This window comes from Bombus bifarius, unplaced genomic scaffold (assembly GCF_011952205.1).
Source record: "Bombus bifarius isolate JDL3187 unplaced genomic scaffold, Bbif_JDL3187 scf7180000007973, whole genome shotgun sequence".
In the NCBI taxonomy this organism is placed as follows: Eukaryota; Metazoa; Arthropoda; class Insecta; order Hymenoptera; family Apidae; genus Bombus; species Bombus bifarius.
Genome location: NW_022884359.1, coordinates 7,111,658 through 7,129,556, shown reverse-complemented (window position 1 = coordinate 7,129,556; position 17,899 = coordinate 7,111,658). Strand labels below are relative to the sequence as shown.

Here is a 17,899-nt window from a genome sequence, read left to right as displayed (position 1 = left end):
TCGAGATGTGGTGATCGTGGTTTCAGCTCAAGAGGATAAGTTGGTATTGTGTGGCAATTGGCTATTCGACAGAGTCTTATTTGTTGGCAATTAAGGCGCAAAAGCCCGCTCATCGAAAGTCAGGCAGCAGTCATAAAAATAAATCAAACCTAGCGAGAAAACTGGGTTGATCAATTGCATTCTGCTATGTCTTCAAAAATTGACAAACTATCAGTAACATAGCTTCATTCTGTATAGAAATGTTCGTCAAAAATTTCTCCAAGACATAGACCTTGAAGAACATCGTATTTCATACGTTGTTGACATAAAGCGTTTAAAATGTCTAAAAATTTATTGCAGCCCAAATAACACGATTTCAAATTAATTAAAGTAGAGAAAATTATAAGTACGTTTCGTTTAAATTGTATGGTTTGCAAAAATTGAATGAAAAATAATTATAGTTAGAAGATCTTTCGGTAAATTCTAGATATTTATATATATATGTATGTATCTTGGAATTTTCATGTTATAATTAGAAGATCAGTGGAATCTCAGACTAAATTTAATTCCATGTAGCTCGAAGTACATTTTTTTCGCTGTCAAAAAATTTCCAATTTCTCAGTGAACTTTTTGGCCGTTTGCTCAAACGCGTAATAACTTTGATGTCGACAATCAAGAACCTTTAATACGAAATTTGGAATTCGTTGTCAATCGACAACTGTTTTAAAAGGTTGTTGCTGAATGTTTCGCATACCCTTCTTTAAAATTCATGCTGAGGTCAAGCTTTCCACAGACAGTGTATATTTTCGAAACATGCAATAGCATCAAAAAATAAACCCGATTCTATGCAACGCGAAGTCGATTCAGTTTGCCAAAACTTTACACGAATTCTTATTTTCTACCGTTTTTAAAATTTCCCAAGCTTCTCTGGAAAACTTTTGCAATTAGAGATTGTCTTAAATTTTCCACCGGCATTGGGCAACAATAATTATTCATAGTTCGGCGAAACGAGCGCGATTCGATTTACCAGAACGCTTTACATGAATTCTCATTCGTTTCTGCTTTAAAAATTGTTAAAATTTCTCTAAAAAATCTTTGGAATTAACGATAACATTCCACCAACGTTAGCAACAAAAATCATTCGTGATTTGGCGAAACGAGCGCCATTCGATTTACCAAAACGCTTTACGCGAATTCTTATTCATTTCTGCGCTCAAAATTGTTAACATTTCCCTGAAAAATCTTTGTAACTAACGATAATTCGTAACATTTCGCCAACATTAGATAGCAATAAAAATCATTCATGGCTCAGTGAAACGTCCTAGAGGCATCCGTCTCCGAAATTAATTCCTGTTCCCGTAGCAAAATAAATCCGGCTTGTACGTGGGCGGTCGAATTTAGACGAACTTGCATAATGCATCGTGAAAATCGGGACTGGCCACGAAGGACGGGAACGTCGACGTCGGCGTCGTAGGCTATCTACGCGTGCCTCCTCCGGTCAATGAGCTAATTGCCGTGGTATATCAATTTTCATTGGGCGCAATTGTGCGAACACACGAATACGCATTGTGGTTGCACTTGTCCCGTGGGTCGCTTCAAACAGGATACGGCATAGTTTCCCTTTGTGCAGATTCATTGTCTTGTTTTCGCGTTTTCCATTGGTCAGCCAGTTAACCGAGCGACCAATGAGTACGCCAGATCTTCGGTATTTAAATTGCCGCCGTGCACGGCGTAGAGAAATGGGCGAAAGAAATGTGAGACCGCGAGCAAATGTCGTGCATCTTTGTTCCGTTTCAGATTGAATTGTAATTTGAATGGGAAAGGAAATTGCTCTTCCTTTTTATTTAATGATTGGCTTCTGTCGATGACCTTTCGGATTCGTTATACGGTCCCAAAAAAATTTTAATCGTATTAATCGAATTTATATTATCTAGATATGTTGAAATTTTCTTGTAACTGCGTAACGTTATAATTAAACCGCGGATTTTTATGTAAATTTGTATCTTTACGAACACGATTAGAAACGTAGAAACAAAATAGAGCGCTTCTTCACCCTCTAAATATCGTCCTTTACCTGTATACAGGGTGGTTGGTAACTGATGGTACAAGCGGAAAGGGGGTGGTTCTACGCGAAAAAAGAAATCGAAAATATAGAATAAAAATTTTTCGTTTCGATCTCACTGTAGATTTTTAAAAAAATTTAAAAAAAAAGAAAAATTAAAAAAAAATTTTTATTCTATATTTTCGACTTCTTTTTTCGCGTAGAATCACCCCCTTTCCGCTTACACCACCAGTTACCAGCCACCCTGTATATTTAATTGGATTTTGAGATACAAAAGAGTCTAAAGTATTTGTATAGTTGATTTCCTGTAGAGATAAAAACGGAAATATTACCTATGTTATTAAATATATTCAAATATATTTAACTGCATATTATATACAGACATTTAATCCGCAAATAGCATATAATATCATCAATCAATAACATCTAAGTCAGTAAGACAAATATTATTCCCGCTCTAAGGCTTGATCAAGCCAAAAGGGCCAATGTTAGGCGAACCACAAAACGCGTACAAATAAATGGAATCTCATTGTCAGAGTCAATCGGTCTTGGCAACCACTAGTATGCGACGATGTTAAAGGCTATGGCCCAGTTTTTCTGATTCTCAGTGAGTCGCTGGTCCAAACGGATTTTCTATCTCTCTTTTATATTCCTCCCTTTCATTAGATATAATCAGTTTCAAAGAGACTCTTCTCTGTTTAAGCCAACGACGAAGTATCTTGGTCGATTCACCAAGTCTTTTTACTACATTGAAGAAGAAGTTAGATAATTCAATTTGATGATTGAAAAAGATTTTGCAACTGTCGCGATGAACGATTCTCTGTAAGTAGCAAAGGAGAAACAACTATTTTGGTCAGAAGTCGTCGCGTTGACGACGCTCTTTTCAAGAGGTCGATCGAGAGGAACGCGCTAAAAAAAGAGTAACCTTAGAAATTTGTCTGCTACAAGACGAGCAGAACGAATGATTTACAAGTGATGCTTACGCAATGGAAAATCCAGAAAAATGTGGAATATAAGTGGTATCAGAGTAGATTCTGCGTTACCGGATTGCGGACTGAGAACGACGAGGTGAAGATTAAATATAAACTTAGCGAAAAACTCTTGATAAAAAATTGTTAACTCTCCGTGGTAGAAACAATTTTTTGTTTATCGCATTATAAATGGTTAATTTTAAGGTAATTCCTAATAATGCTCGAAATAACATCAATAGCTTTCTATAAATAAGAAATTCGATTGCCTGGCAATGATCCATCGAAGATTAAATATAAATTAATCTGAAAGTTTGTAATATCGAATTATTAAATATGAATTAGTTGAATTAAACATATATTAGTTGAACTAAACAATAACTTCCTTCGACTGAAATTTAATAAATAGTTTTATAATAGCCCCTTATAAGAAATAAATGCGATTGGATTATTATAAAAATGGTATCTGGAAGATTAAGTAGAAATCTTATAAAATAAAAAAATAAAAATATTTCAGAGGCTGAAAAATTCTGATATTCACTTTTTGCGTATGAATCAGTTCTAAAGATATGGAACCGTTTATTGGAATAAGTTACTTGAAATAAAAACTAAAAATATATGAAGTCTTCTATAAGTAGCTCCATTTGATTATACAGACGGCTTATTGAAGAATACATATAAATTAACTACGTTAAATATAAAAATATTTCAAAAATATGAAACACCTATTGAAATGAGATTAGATTTTATGATTGATGAATGAATGAATTATGATTGATGATGAACAGTTTCATAAAGAATTCATCGAGATTTCATAGAACATTGATAGAAAGTTCATGAATTATACATTTAGAAGTTACAAATAACAATGGAAATAACAATAAATTATGTATAGACTGAGATTTAAATTCAAGATGACCATCGTTATTCAGCACAAGTTTTAATTATTCTTTTGTCTGGTCATACCACTTCCGAACCACTTTCTAAACAGGAAGGTGCATTTGTAACTCTCCATTTCGCTGAGTAATTAATTAAATGGACAAATGTAGCCGCTCTACATACTGGAATTAGGTCAATGCCGTGAGAAACATCACAGAGTTTCTCCATAAATTTCATCATATACCATTGGTAACTAAAACTAATATCCAAATTAATCTTTGATTTCGAAACCAAACTGCAGGTATGTAGTTAATCTCCAAAAATTTGTAAATCAAGATCTATTTTAAGACCACTAGATTGAAATAAAACTATCTATCTATCTGTTTAGTTAATTTCCAGCGAATAATCGAATTTTGTTATACCGACTTCGAAAGAATAGGCAGGAAGCTATCTCAATTCAATGAGTACGTATTTTTTCTTATTCCATCGTTTATAATACTTATTTCTGTTACTATTTACTCGTCCTATGTTTACAAAATCTTTCAAAGGCAAGGAGATAATACAAATTTTATGTTTCGAAGTCTTCGTCAATGTTCGTTAATGTTCCACGATTTCGTTTTTCAAGTAACTAATTTTATCAATATATGTCATGCTGTTTATTTATCTCAGCCATTTAGCAAGTATTGATAAATTTAATAAATTCGGATTTGCAAAATCTTCTAAACACAAAAAAGCCATTGATATTCCATTATCTGTACTTCTATATTATCTTTGCCTTTCTTCAAACAACGTCCACGTTCTCGTAAGTTGGACTAGATACTACTCTTCGATTATGCATACTGCATAAGCGCGCCCGAATAAATATACGTAGCACCGATAACAAAGGTCGCGGTCGTCGAAGTTCATCATCGGCCAACAATGTACTAGCATACGCTACGATTCTTGCTTTTTAGAGCAGTTCGATACTCGTCGTGTGTGCAGCACTTTCGAAACGTTGCCGATCCTCGAGCATCCGTATCGACCCTCCTATTCTACTAAAGTCATCTCAATCCAAAATGGAATAGTAAATATTTTGTTATTCTTCGAGCATTTACATATAATTATTAAACTGCAGATTTTTACACAATTTTATATTTTCATTTCATTGAAGAAATTGAATCTAAATTGGAGCCTACTAAATATCATAACAGATTTATTATTAAAAATTGAAGAAGCTTGCGTCCCACATTACGACTGGACATTAGAATTTTACAAGATTGCAAGATTTTCAGAACTTACATATTAAAAAATTTTCGTTATAAATTATAACGTAATGTAACGTCACAAGACTTTCATAATATATCGAATATTTTATATATTTTTGTATGTTTTGTATACGTCTACACTTTCAAATTCCCTGTGAATGCATAAATATCCGTAGTCTCTTTATAATATTCATCTGTACCTTATCCCAATCTGTACGTGATTATAAATCTCTACCATTTGTACAGCGAGTGGTTATTCTAATTCAAAGATGAAAGTGTCAATAAGAGGAAGTGAGGTCTCGATCGAGTGTCAGTGCATAAACTATATTGTTCTTGGCTGACAGTTTGTTCGTTCTTTCGAAATCGTGTTTCGACATCGTTTAAGAGGAAACCTTGACAGTTAGTCGTGGCAATGAATGAAAGATTTTCTTCGAACAGACGGTGCACAGAAAGCTCGGACGAATCGATGTTTACATCAGATGTTGAATGTATAAAAGTGTAGCATGTCGTGATACGTGATATTGGTTTTGTTCTTTGAAAGTTATCAAGAAGTGAAGTTTAACGAGATGAGATAGTATAGTGCTGAAAAATAAGAAAATGGTGAGCACCAACCCACCCCTGGGGGTGGCCACGCTGAATCGGGGAAGGAACACTTTCCGTGGCGTGCCCAAAGCGGAAATCGAGCGCAGAACCAATACTCTGCTTCAGGCTATGACGGTGAGTCTATTCGGTGATGATTTCGGTTTGTTGATAGAAATATTAAATACGATGGTGGTATGTCATACGTACTGAAAATTTTGTGGTTGATATGATATAATGTATCATACAAATTTCACAATGTTTGACAGTTGAATTACTAACTTGATATACTAAAAAAATATATCACATATAAATAATTATAATAAAAGTGGTGTAATACAAATAGATAGGTATATAAGTATAATTCCGTGTCAATAAAGGTCAACGCTAATCTTATATAATATATTTTTATATCAATTAGCGAAATGTGAAATCCACGCTAATTTGCAACAAATAATTATCAAGTATAAAAAACTTCCAACTTGCAACGAGGATCTGTAAACCTGTACGAGTCTCGCAATTTTGTAAATCTGAATAAATATCATAACGTAGAATAAAAGCTTTTTAGAAGCAATAAGAAGCTTTAAATTTTGCAAAGTTTACAACCTTGCAAATCTTCCTGTAAATTTTATCGCATAATATATTTGTTAAATTAAACAGCTGGATTTTAAATTCATTATGTAAAAAGAGAAATAATTTTCTCTGCATGTAAAAAGAAGAACGATGAAAATAAAGTGGTTTTGAACTTATGCGCAGTTCATTACTCAACTATATCTGAATATTTGAAGGTGCCACTAATAAAAAGTAAACAAAATTGTTCACACAATACGTATCTGTTCGCTGCCAATCATGTGCTCGATTGAAGCATGCGTTTAATGCTCCGGCTGAAGAACTTTGAACTGTGAGTATATCGTACCACGAGCGATGCTTCGACAAACGACTAGCAGCTAAAATCTCCTCGCTGTGTCTTATCAACGCATCTTGTGACTAGCAGATGGTACAATTATGTGTGACGTAAATCGATTGCACATTGTTCTTACATTATTTAATTATCAACATTTGTAAACCAATTGAAGGTTATTTACTGATGTTTACGATACGTTTGAGAAGTAATTGCCCTTCTATTTACTTCTAAATACTTGTGTAACTTATTAATTTATTTTTTAGAAAAGATTCGATAGAAATGTGTCCCATTTTATTAGATTGTGTAATATGTACTTTCATTCACGTATCAGTACTATGTTTTGTGGAATATTATAGATATTATTATATTGCATATGTCAGCTGCAATGGACAATGATGTATTAAGTGATACAGAATGTCTATAATTGTGCCATTTAGTGACAGTAATAAAGAGAAAACGAATATTATCAATGTTTAGTAAAAGAATTTCTTATTATTGTTACATACAATGATGATACCACAAGGGAAGAAGAAGTCACATTTTATCTTTTTGCACCGAGTATCTAGATATTAAAATATTATGTCCTGTCCACTCCTCTGTTAATAGTTATATCTTTGACCTTAGTTTATAACGTTTGATATTACTGTAGATTGAGGAGCTCTATGCTGCTTTGGTGTTCATGACCCAACACCAAGTCGGTTATGACGTTTCTAAAGAGTGTGAATTGGAAACTCTGTTGAACTACCTTCAAAATGCGTTCAAAGTCGACAACGACATGCACGAGAGAGTTTTGCACGAGACGAAAAACATGGAGGTAAGAATTTCGTCGCCAATTCCAATTCCACGTGTCAATATTTCAACAAATTATAAAATTGTAAGTCACTTATTTATAATTTATATAGCCACCGGAAATGCATTTGAACGTCGAAGTGATCGAAGCCAAAGAACTTGTGTCGAAAGATTCTAATGGTAAAAGCGACCCTTTCTGCGCCCTTTACCTCGAATCTGCTCCCACGAGGAGGTACAACACTGCCGTGAAAACATCCACACTGAGCCCAGTGTGGGAGGAACACTTCGAACTGTGAGTTGACAGACGTATGTTTGTTTAAAGTGAAGTTTAAGAAAATGTTGTTTGACAAAAATCACGCTTTTTCGTTATATGAATCGTCCAGAAAGCATACATTGGAAGAGTAGAGAAATAATGATATTACGAATATCGTTTATTAAAATTTACCTTAATTTACCCATTTATTAAAAATACTAGAAATTTACGACTATTCATTCCATTTTTTATGATAAATAACCTTGCGGATATACGCGATTTCTTTTTTGAGAAGTTGGACGCTAATCATGTACTGTAATAATTAAATTAATATTAGCATTATCTAATACATATTACAGTATTATCATTATTTTCATGAATAAATAATCAAATATTTGAAATAGTGCTGAATTTTAATTCATAGGCCAATAAAGTATAAAATATTAAGGTGAAATATAATATAAGGTATTAGAATCTATTAGATTAAATTTCGGCACTGTGATGCATAAATTGTAATATAACTTCAATCATGATTTCTTGTAGCCCTCTAGACGACCCAGAAAACGACGTACTGTATCTAGAAGTGTGGTAAGTTCATAACGAAGACTGTAATCGGAGTAAAATTTGTTAACAACATGTTTAGATATGATCTTTTTATTCCTCGATTTAAAGGGACTTCGACGCTGCTGAAACAGTTCCTGAGAAAATGAGTAAAGTAAAAGACGTGAAGGGTGTTCGAGGGCTGGTAAAACTAGCGAAGGAAATTGCTGTTACTGCCACTACCGGTTGCCATGATAACGAATTTATCGGTCGCTGTAGGATACCTTTGAAGGTACATAAAATAATCAAACGTCACTATCATTATTTAACTTCTACTCTCAGTTTGCTTAAATTCATCCTCTGATTTGTCACTAAAAATCTAGTTTAACTGCCAGTAGTCCAGAGCACTAAATATGTAGGAGTTTTACCTACTTTCTTTTTTAAATCAGAAACTACTTGCTAAAAAAATGTTAACTAGAATTCAGATCGTAAGAAGCTTTAATCTTCATATAATCGCAGATCAAGAACAATTTCGTTTCATAGAACTATTACATTCCTTAGAAGATTCTTCAGATAATTTACATTAAAGTCTACTACAGATGAATTTCTCATAACATATCAATTCTTATTAGTGCATTAATAAATTATGAATCTACTAAGATTGATTTCTCGTTCAATATCAGGACATACCAACAACAGGCCATACAATGTGGTATTCCCTCGAGAAGAAGAACAAATCAAAACGACGTGGTGTAGTGAAACTAAGGCTGGCCTTCAGTGCCGAGCACAATGCACAGGTGGCCGCACAAGAGTACAGACACCTGATCAGGGTGCTATTGTTATACGAAATAGAGACCCAGAAAATAGAGAAATACTGTTGGTGCGGTCGATGGTCAGCGCCAGCGGAAGTTCTTCTTCTTCAGCACAGTGCTCAACGTGGTTTACTAGCCAGAAACGTGACGCTAGCTCAATGGATAGAATATTCAAGGATCCATCAAGAACATCCGTTAAACTTTATTGTCTTCAATAAATTAGCGATCGACCTTCTGAGGCCCATGGAGAATGGTCTTTTCTCGGCAGACGAAACAAGATTATTTTGGGACGCCACGAAGAAGTTGTTATACTCGTGTCTGAACAGTATTCGCAAGATCAGGAGGCTCACGATTGGAGACAAGAACGCCATGACACAGTTGTCCGCGATTTTGGGGTGATTATTAATAAACTATGTGAATCCTAAGTACAGAATTTCCGTGTTAGCTGGTCGTAGCTTGGGATCGTATCTGATCAACTATCAAGGAAAATAGAATTCTAGAGAATTGGTGTATTTCGTTTGCATTGAATGCAAATGAAGTAAGAATCCAGTTAAAAAATTTTAGAACAGTTGCTATATTAGCTGCAAATTGGAAAAAGTTTAATACATAATCTACGTTAAACGTTAAAGTTTTGCTAGAAATAGAAGATGCTCTAAGATTGTTAACCAGAACCTTACGTAATATCTCACGCAATACTTCACGCAGAATCGATTCAAAATCTGTTAAAACAATTCTTACAGAATACTCGTTTATACAAAGAGATTAAATTTATACTTTATTATCACGATCTAAAAGAGAATTTTAAGAGCTGCAATTGATATGATTTTAAGAAATAAAATTATCAGATAATCTAAGAAATTACAAGCGTGTACCAATGTAAAGAATAAGAACAGCAATAATCAGCTAGCGAAGATATTACTGTATTTGTGTTTAAAAGTTTATGAAAACAGTCAATCTTCGAGGTTCTCAAAGCGAATTTTTCTCTTTCATTAGAATTCTGTCGTCGATTTCGTCCCTTAAAGTGCCTGAAGACATTAACCTATTCCCTGCAAAAATGTATCCCTGGTTTCCAGACCCTGACGAGACACTAAGTGTCCTTCAAGCTTTAGAGTACACTGTTGAACAGGGTGGTATCGAATGGTGAGCGTTTGTACAATCTTAAGAAAACATTAAAACTTATAAATAGCGAATTAAATAATTGTACATTTTATTTCTATGGTATTTTAGGTTTGACCATATATTGAATAATAATTTCCCGGAAAACGAATCGGACGAAGATGCGCTGAAGTATCACATCAAAGTGATTCAACTTGTTAGAGCAGATTTACAAAATGCTATTGATAATTACGATAGGCTGTTCATCAAGTGAGAATTAAAAATCTTTTAGACAGAATTCTAGCATGATGTTGAATATTGTTTGAAATTAATTTCATTGTAATTTCAGGCGAATTAATTTTCCTTATGCAAGATGTCTGTACATGATGTACGAGAAGAGGATCAGTGATATATGTATGATTGTTATAGAGGATGTCTGCGGCAGGTTGAAGAGAATTGAAATTGAAAACGCCGATGTGGAATTAAATCTGGGAACGACTTTATTCGAACTGTATCTTGCGTTGCAGAGATACGTTATGTAAGTCGTTATGTATTCTGTATATAATTTTTTAGCTGTCAATATTCTAATATTCAGAAATAACTATAAAATATAATTTTCTTTTAGCCTTGGTCAAGTGCTATGCGCCGAAGGGCAGCTGGAAGGGATGAAAGTACAGACTTACTATAACTGGTTCAGAGCTGGTGTGGCACATTGGCTCGATATAGCGGTGTACAAGGCCCTGAAACGAATAGACAGAGCCGTGGAGTTTGACACGTTGCAAGCAGTCGATAACTCCGTCCAATACAGCTCAAGTGCCGTGGATACATTAACGATATTCTACCAAATCAAAGTCTTTTGGACACAACTCGCATGGCCGGACACGGAAGGCTCCTACACTTTCATTGCCAAAATTATAGACGTAAGTCCATAGAGAACGACTTTTTGATCGAAAAATTTGGAATATTTATTTCTTATTTTGCTACATACGTGCATATCTTAAGATCCAGATATAATCCAAAATCCATATTAAATTGTACTGGCAATCCTAGCTCTAATTTTTTAATATTGCTTATGTTCGTGGGAAGTGATTCAAACTTCGTCTTTCTTATTACGAAATAAAAATTTCATAATAATTCTACTATGGAAAATACATTTGATACCTATACACGTAATATACCATAGACATGCAGATTCTTTTCTCAGAAAACTCCTAAACTGTACGAGTTAATTGTATCTTAGTATAGCTATTAATGAAAGAAAAGTACAAACTTTGAAAATATTTCTATTTCCTGAAAAATATATCGCATTACATATTTTTAGGATATCTGCAAATGTTCTATCGCATACGCAGATAAAATGGCAAAGAAGGCGGAATTGACCACAGAATTGGAACAGTTGTCAGAAAGTAGCGTGTACGAAAGGAAGTTCTCCGTATCAACGGCGTGGTGTTTCGCGATCAATAATATCGATTACATTAGAACGTCAATTGCGCCATTAGCCAACGATCTAGGACTTCAGAACATCGTGGATGAGCTAGCGGAAAAGAAAACCCAAGAAGACGCAGACAGATGTAAACAGACGCTTCAGCTGATCATCGATAATGCCACTGACACTGTTAAAAACAAGATTATAGAACTTTTACAAGTCGTCGCGGATAAGATGTCTCCTGCCATGAACAGGTAATTATAGCAAACTTTTCACATTTTATGTAATCCCAATTATCGAAACTTATAGGATAAACGGTTCATAGGTTCGGTAATTTTTCTCCCTATCTATTATTTTACGTTCCATACATATTTTACGTCTATAGTTCACGTTCATATAAATGGGTTTAATTTAAAAAATTTAACTAAAATTTCGTTGCATTAAATGAGGTTCTACTGTATTTAATTTCTCATTAATTGTTACCTTTATAATTTGGATAAAGGTATCTCATGGAGGGGGCAGAGTTGATAGACGCGACCAGCAATACCATGGATCGACTTCTACAGTATCTTGATAGTAACTTATCGACGTTGCACGATCATCTTAATGAAGACAATTTTGAGAGGATCTTGCATGTTATTTGGGACACGCTATCGGAAAGTTTATATCAATTAGTACATAATAACCTAGAGGTACTAGAAACTATTCTTCGTCATTCTTTTATTCTTTTTTCTCCAATTATTTTTCCCTCTTTAAACAATCTTGCTCTTATATAAATGGCAAGAAAATGGTTTTTAGTAATTTGCGTATCGAAAAAGTATGAAAGCTGAAAATCTTTGCATTACAGAGAAGAAGGCCACCATCGTTTTATTCGAACCTCCATCGCACTCTGCATACCCTCATTCGATATTTTAATGTTGGAGCTGACGAGACGGCGAACGTGAAGGTTCTGGAAAAGATCGAACACCTTCTGGAGCTCCACGGCCTGGAGACAGCTGAGCTGATACATCGTTACCATCAGGAACGAATAAAGGAACAGAACGAGTTGGAAGAATCCGAGTACGGACAGATCACCGTGAAGGCCCAGTTCGTGGATAATTCGTTGAACATTCAGATATTGAACGCGAGGAAGTTACGACCGGTCGACAGTAACGGTAAGAGAAGAAAAATTGACATTATTTTCTAAAGAACATTTGAATTCGAAATTACAATTTAAGGCATGAATGTTAAAAACAATATTTTAGACGAGACATCATTTATTATACACTTTTTAATTTCTACGGGTGGTTCTGATGAAGCGAAAAGTGCGATTATCTTTGGAATTCATAGAATACAAAAGAGTTTGATTTGAAACTTAAATATTGTTTCTACTGTACGACGTCTTTTTGATAACCAAATATTTTAGCAAATCAATTGTCACATATGTATCATATAGAATGTATAAAAATGTTGAATGATTTATTCGTAGAAAAGTTAATGCTATAAATAATTGTTATCGATGACATATTCATTATCTACAGACGGAATACATAGAAAACTATAATGTGCATTTAAAAATTACAAAGCAGACGTAATTAATTCATGAAAAATTCTTTACTGTAATATTTATAACTTGTCATCTACAAAATTAACTGTACATAGGTCAAGTACCTTTTATTTCTTTATTTAGTTAGAAAAAGAAATTTATTAAGAGAATTTCTTTCAGAAATTTTGCAAAACCGTTTAATTAAAAAATTATAATCGCATCAGTCGTTTTATGAGCATCACTCAATACGTTATACCGAATCATCAAAGAGAAGCAGAATTGCACACGTCGATAGACAAAACGCAAAGCTCCATCATCGACGTAAATTGAACTTAGATTTTCATTTTGTAGCTCGTTAACGTTTGCTTGTTTCACTGTACATCGGTTACGGGAATGAGCGGGTGGTTCGCGACAAAGAGAATGACCTTTTCTTTCGATTTTGTAGGCGATTTGGTAGGCAAGGTGTCTACTCTCAAGCACAAGCTTCATACAAAATCTAAACAAAGACTGAAAGAAGGGAAGACAAGTATGTAAACCGTGGATGTCAAATAAAGAAATAAACAAAAAAAAAAAAAAAACACGCTCTTCCTCATCACTGTTAAAATTAGAATCTCTCATGCCTGCCCTCGCAACAATTAGACTTACAGATTTGCATGAACACGGCTGACCAAACTGTTATATTACATTTTCTGTTACTATGTATTTGTAACTAGAGAATGTACGAGTATTTTAGCATATCGAATAATTTCCCTAAGTTAGAAACATGGAATTGATCACGAGTGATGCAAACTTCTATAAGGTTCCAAACATAACAAATAATTTAAAAGTTATTTAACGAATGTTTAACCGTTGTAAAATGTGTGTTTTTTCGTTTGTTATGTCATATTAAATTGCTGCATAAGTTCTGTGTATGTTCATCAGAGTAGATTTACAAATTCGATTTACTACATTTATCCGTAAATCCTTATATCTTTATTTTATAAATACCATTTTATAAATACGAAACACCATTCTCATAAAATGATTTTATCGTAAATTGTCTATTTGAAACTGTTTTTCTTGTCAACTTGTCTTCTTATCTTCAGAAACAGATATTACTTTGTCTTCAACCTAATAAAAATCCTTCTGAGTGGATGATTATTGACGGATCTGAATGGACTAGTGAGGATAGTTTATGTCGATTTACATAGCGATATTATATTTATTATAACATTGATAGCGTGTTTATATAAACGAAACGACGAAGAAAATTTATGCAGCAATTTAATATATTAAATGTTGTTGACACTGTGGAACCTCATAGACAAAAGACCCATCAAGAATACAGACAGTCACCTTTCATCGTGCATGAGCCTATATCGGGGTCTTTCTGGTGTTTCGAAAGAACAGCTTGAAAATACTGTTCTGTCTATCTTCCAGGTAGTTGCGATTCATATGTGAAGGTGAAGCTACTTCCGGAGGAAAAGTTCGCCGACGTAAAATTGCCTAAAACGCATGTGCAAAAGGAAAACCTCTATCCGCTGTACGACGAAATTTTCAACATGTGAGTAATAGTCAACCTTTTTTTTCGATAGAGAATGGATCGTTGGAAACATTACATGTAAATATTATATTATATCTGCCCATAATAGATGTATGTGTAATACGTAGAAATATTAAGAGAATTGAATACATAAACAAGATATAGATTGTGGATGAAAATATTATATAAACAGAGAAGAGTTGAGAAAAGTATAAAATTAAATTTCTTCATCCGTAGTTTATTTTTCAAGAATATCGATTTTGAGAATCTTACTTACATAGATGATATATAGTTTATCGAAAGACAAGAAAAATATCAAACGTTCTAATATCAATGTGACATTTTGGTAATACAATATACAGGGTGGTTGGTAACTGGTGGTACAAGCGGAAAGGGCGTGATTCTACGCGAAAAAAGAAGTCGAAAAAATAGAATAAAAGTTATTTTTTTAATTTTTTTTTTAATTTTTCCATCGAGACAACGATCTACAGTGAGATCCGTTATAACGAGACGTGATAAAGTGCACGCGTACCGAGCGAAAATTCAAAGTCGATTTTCTCGAAAACAAGGCCTCAAACGAAAAATTTTTATTCTATATTTTCGACTTCTTTTTTCGCGTAGAATTACCCCCTTTCCGCTTGTACCACCAGTTACCAACCACCCTGTATAAGTACGTTTATAAATAAAAAGTAAACTTTGGATACAAAAATTTTAATTTTTACATATTTTACTTCCTTTTCCATAACAGACCACCTTTCGCCTAATTTTATAACATTTTAAAAACACCATATTATTATTCTCCAAAATGTTATTCATTTCCAAAATTTCCGATTTAACTAATGTAAATACTTTCAGACCTCTAACAAGCGAACAAAGAGCCACAGAAAACGCAATCGTAGTTTTCGAACTAAAGGACAAAGATTTTCTTCGATCGAGATTCATGGCAGAGGCTTTCCTACCATTCAGCGAAATTCCTGAAACGGGACCAGATCAAGGAATTGAGTCTCTCGACCAAATTCACTTGAATCTTTCACGTCCTACAAGGAAAAGTAGGTTTTCTTTACTTTTCCTCTAATCATAACCAACTAATTGCCTTTATCTAATCTACTTTTATCTCTTACATTTTGATTGTTGTTCTATGTTCAGGTACGGACGTAATTCAAGCGTTAGAACACAGAAAGGGAGACAATCAGGCGACAGAGTTCTTATCGAAGCTTAGTTCTAAGGCTGAACGAAAATAATGCCTATCGCTTGTAAGAAAAGCGATTGAAATTATTTTCTATGTCATACGACAACGAAGCAACGCTCCCAATATCTAACTGATGCTGATGCCCAATATCTAAATGAATAAAAATGAAGGAATTGTTAATTTTACGAGATACGTAATTTAACTCAATACGTGAATCGTTAAATTGTATTATTACTAAAGTTTAAGACTATTTTACATTGTCACTATTTTTGTAATTAATTTATCTCAAACCATTTCACAAGAAAACTCGATACGTAATAAGCATTTCTTAAAATCTTCAACATCAGACATAAAGTTACTTAAAGGATTTTTGTTATTTTAAATATTACGTTAACAGCTACAAATTTTGTAATTTATTAAAATCAATATTTTTAATTGTTCATGAGTCGATGCGTCGATCATTTTATCATATGAAATTAAATAAATTAGCTAGTCCACGAGGAACAGAATGCAAAGAAATAATGAACTATTTTTATAAAGTTTTCATAAGTATAGGTACGCTGTTGTTAACAGCTAATACCCATTTCTAGGCTGTGTATCGCTTCGAATATTAAACATCAAATGTATTTTCCTTCGCGAGACACGAAACGTCGCATTTCAAGACTAGGAAAACTGTAAGGCTGAGTAAGTACTACTTACGAGCAACATTGCTATTTACCATTAAGTCCAAAATACACGTAATTGCAATAAATACGAATCAAAAGAGTTTCTGACAAGAAAACTATAAGAATAAGAAAAAATCAAAATGATGTTTGTAATATACGTGTAGATAGAATTGCTACTATGAATCGAACGCATATATGTTTTATACGATGTTGTTTACGATGTATGTATAACGAAAGTATATGTTTTATCTAGTATTATTATCTTTGTCGAATCGATCAATTCAGAAGGAAATCGCGGTCGAGAAATTTGTTATCGAGAGATTCTGAGTACTCTTTGTTTATCAAACTATGCTGCATTATATTGCGTATAATATCACGAAGTTTATAAAATATATAAAATGAAACTTGTTCAACATTTTTTATTATGCGTTATTCAAATTTGGGGAAATTAATTATGTTATTAGTTCAGGAAGTTATTTTATTCACAGAATAGACAAAGAGTAATCATAATATTATTGTTTTAAATATTATCTATATTTGTACGCGAAGCAACTCAAAGTTACGAAATGTAATGAACGTTGAATAAATTATTAAAACATATTAACACGAGCATTGTTATTTTCGTGAGGGCTGCTTAAAAATTCTATAATACTCGATTAATTTCTCGAATTGTAACAAGTTATTATTAAATTCATCTGTTATTTACGAAAGGAATTCCACACTGTGCACGTGGTTAATGTTTTCTCGTTCCTCGTTCCTGTCTACGTGGAATGCGTTCTGTTTAAAATTACATGCACTTTATTCAGTTTGCGTGCTCGGCAACGCAGTTAGAATCGATTATTCTCTTGAATTCTGTTCGCAGAAATGTTAAAATTTCATTAGTTGCACTACAGAGGTCTACTATATCATCCGCTGCTCATAAAGATCTCAACAAAGATCCCCAATATTAAATATGTTCATCCTGATTTTTTAGAAATATTCTCCAGTTCCTTATATAATTCGTATTCTAATTAAAAATATTTATTTTCTTTGTATCAATGTATTTAAGTTTCATTAAAATAAAATTTTTCACGTTCTTTTCTATTTTAGTTTGTAATGGATAGATTATAATGAAGGATTTATTTGTGTTTATCAATTCATTTAAATAATAAATTTGATCAAAATGATTTATTGTATTTCACTCATTATCTTCGAGTCTTTCAAAATACAAAATTTCATGTTCTTTCTCAAAAATTTTATTTGATAATGAATAGGTTGTCGTTATCATAGAAGATACATATATTTCTGTTTATCAATCGAGTTAAGTGATAGGTTTATTTAAAATCATGATACGATTGTGTGTCTATTGTGAATAGATTGATTGCGGTTTTTTTTTCAGTACACAATTCAATTTTTATCTTACCACTTCGCGATCACGTTACCGATACTGATGTTCTGGAAATAGGCTAGTACCACAATGCGTCATCAT

The 17,899-nt window shown here is 33.3% G+C and overlaps 1 protein-coding gene across 8 annotated transcripts in view; it reads left to right on the top strand.

Moving 5' to 3' along the window:
• LOC117215442 (protein unc-13 homolog 4B) overlaps nucleotides 1–17,031 on the top strand; it is a 37,225-nt gene extending 20,194 nt beyond the window's left edge. For 4 of the 8 annotated variants that reach the window (XM_033461821.1, XM_033461830.1, XM_033461825.1 and 1 more), the window contains 16 exons: nucleotides 7,265–7,429; nucleotides 7,518–7,696; nucleotides 8,201–8,245; nucleotides 8,330–8,489; nucleotides 8,881–9,404; nucleotides 10,003–10,149; nucleotides 10,237–10,374; nucleotides 10,454–10,642; nucleotides 10,730–11,024; nucleotides 11,426–11,784; nucleotides 12,033–12,222; nucleotides 12,378–12,684; nucleotides 13,501–13,581; nucleotides 14,475–14,598; nucleotides 15,433–15,626; nucleotides 15,724–17,031. In XM_033461821.1, the coding sequence (XP_033317712.1) occupies nucleotides 7,265–7,429; nucleotides 7,518–7,696; nucleotides 8,201–8,245; nucleotides 8,330–8,489; nucleotides 8,881–9,404; nucleotides 10,003–10,149; nucleotides 10,237–10,374; nucleotides 10,454–10,642; nucleotides 10,730–11,024; nucleotides 11,426–11,784; nucleotides 12,033–12,222; nucleotides 12,378–12,684; nucleotides 13,501–13,581; nucleotides 14,475–14,598; nucleotides 15,433–15,626; nucleotides 15,724–15,818 (3,192 nt within the window). In that variant the 3' untranslated portion in view covers nucleotides 15,819–17,031. Of the gene's footprint in view, nucleotides 1–4,533; nucleotides 4,952–5,378; nucleotides 5,850–7,264; nucleotides 7,430–7,517; nucleotides 7,697–8,200; nucleotides 8,246–8,329; nucleotides 8,490–8,880; nucleotides 9,405–10,002; nucleotides 10,150–10,236; nucleotides 10,375–10,453; nucleotides 10,643–10,729; nucleotides 11,025–11,425; nucleotides 11,785–12,032; nucleotides 12,223–12,377; nucleotides 12,685–13,500; nucleotides 13,582–14,474; nucleotides 14,599–15,432; nucleotides 15,627–15,723 lie in introns of those variants that run through there. The other 4 variants (XM_033461848.1, XM_033461844.1, XM_033461836.1 and 1 more) reach the window with 4 other exon arrangements.
• The last annotated feature ends 868 nt before the right edge of the window (nucleotides 17,032–17,899 follow it).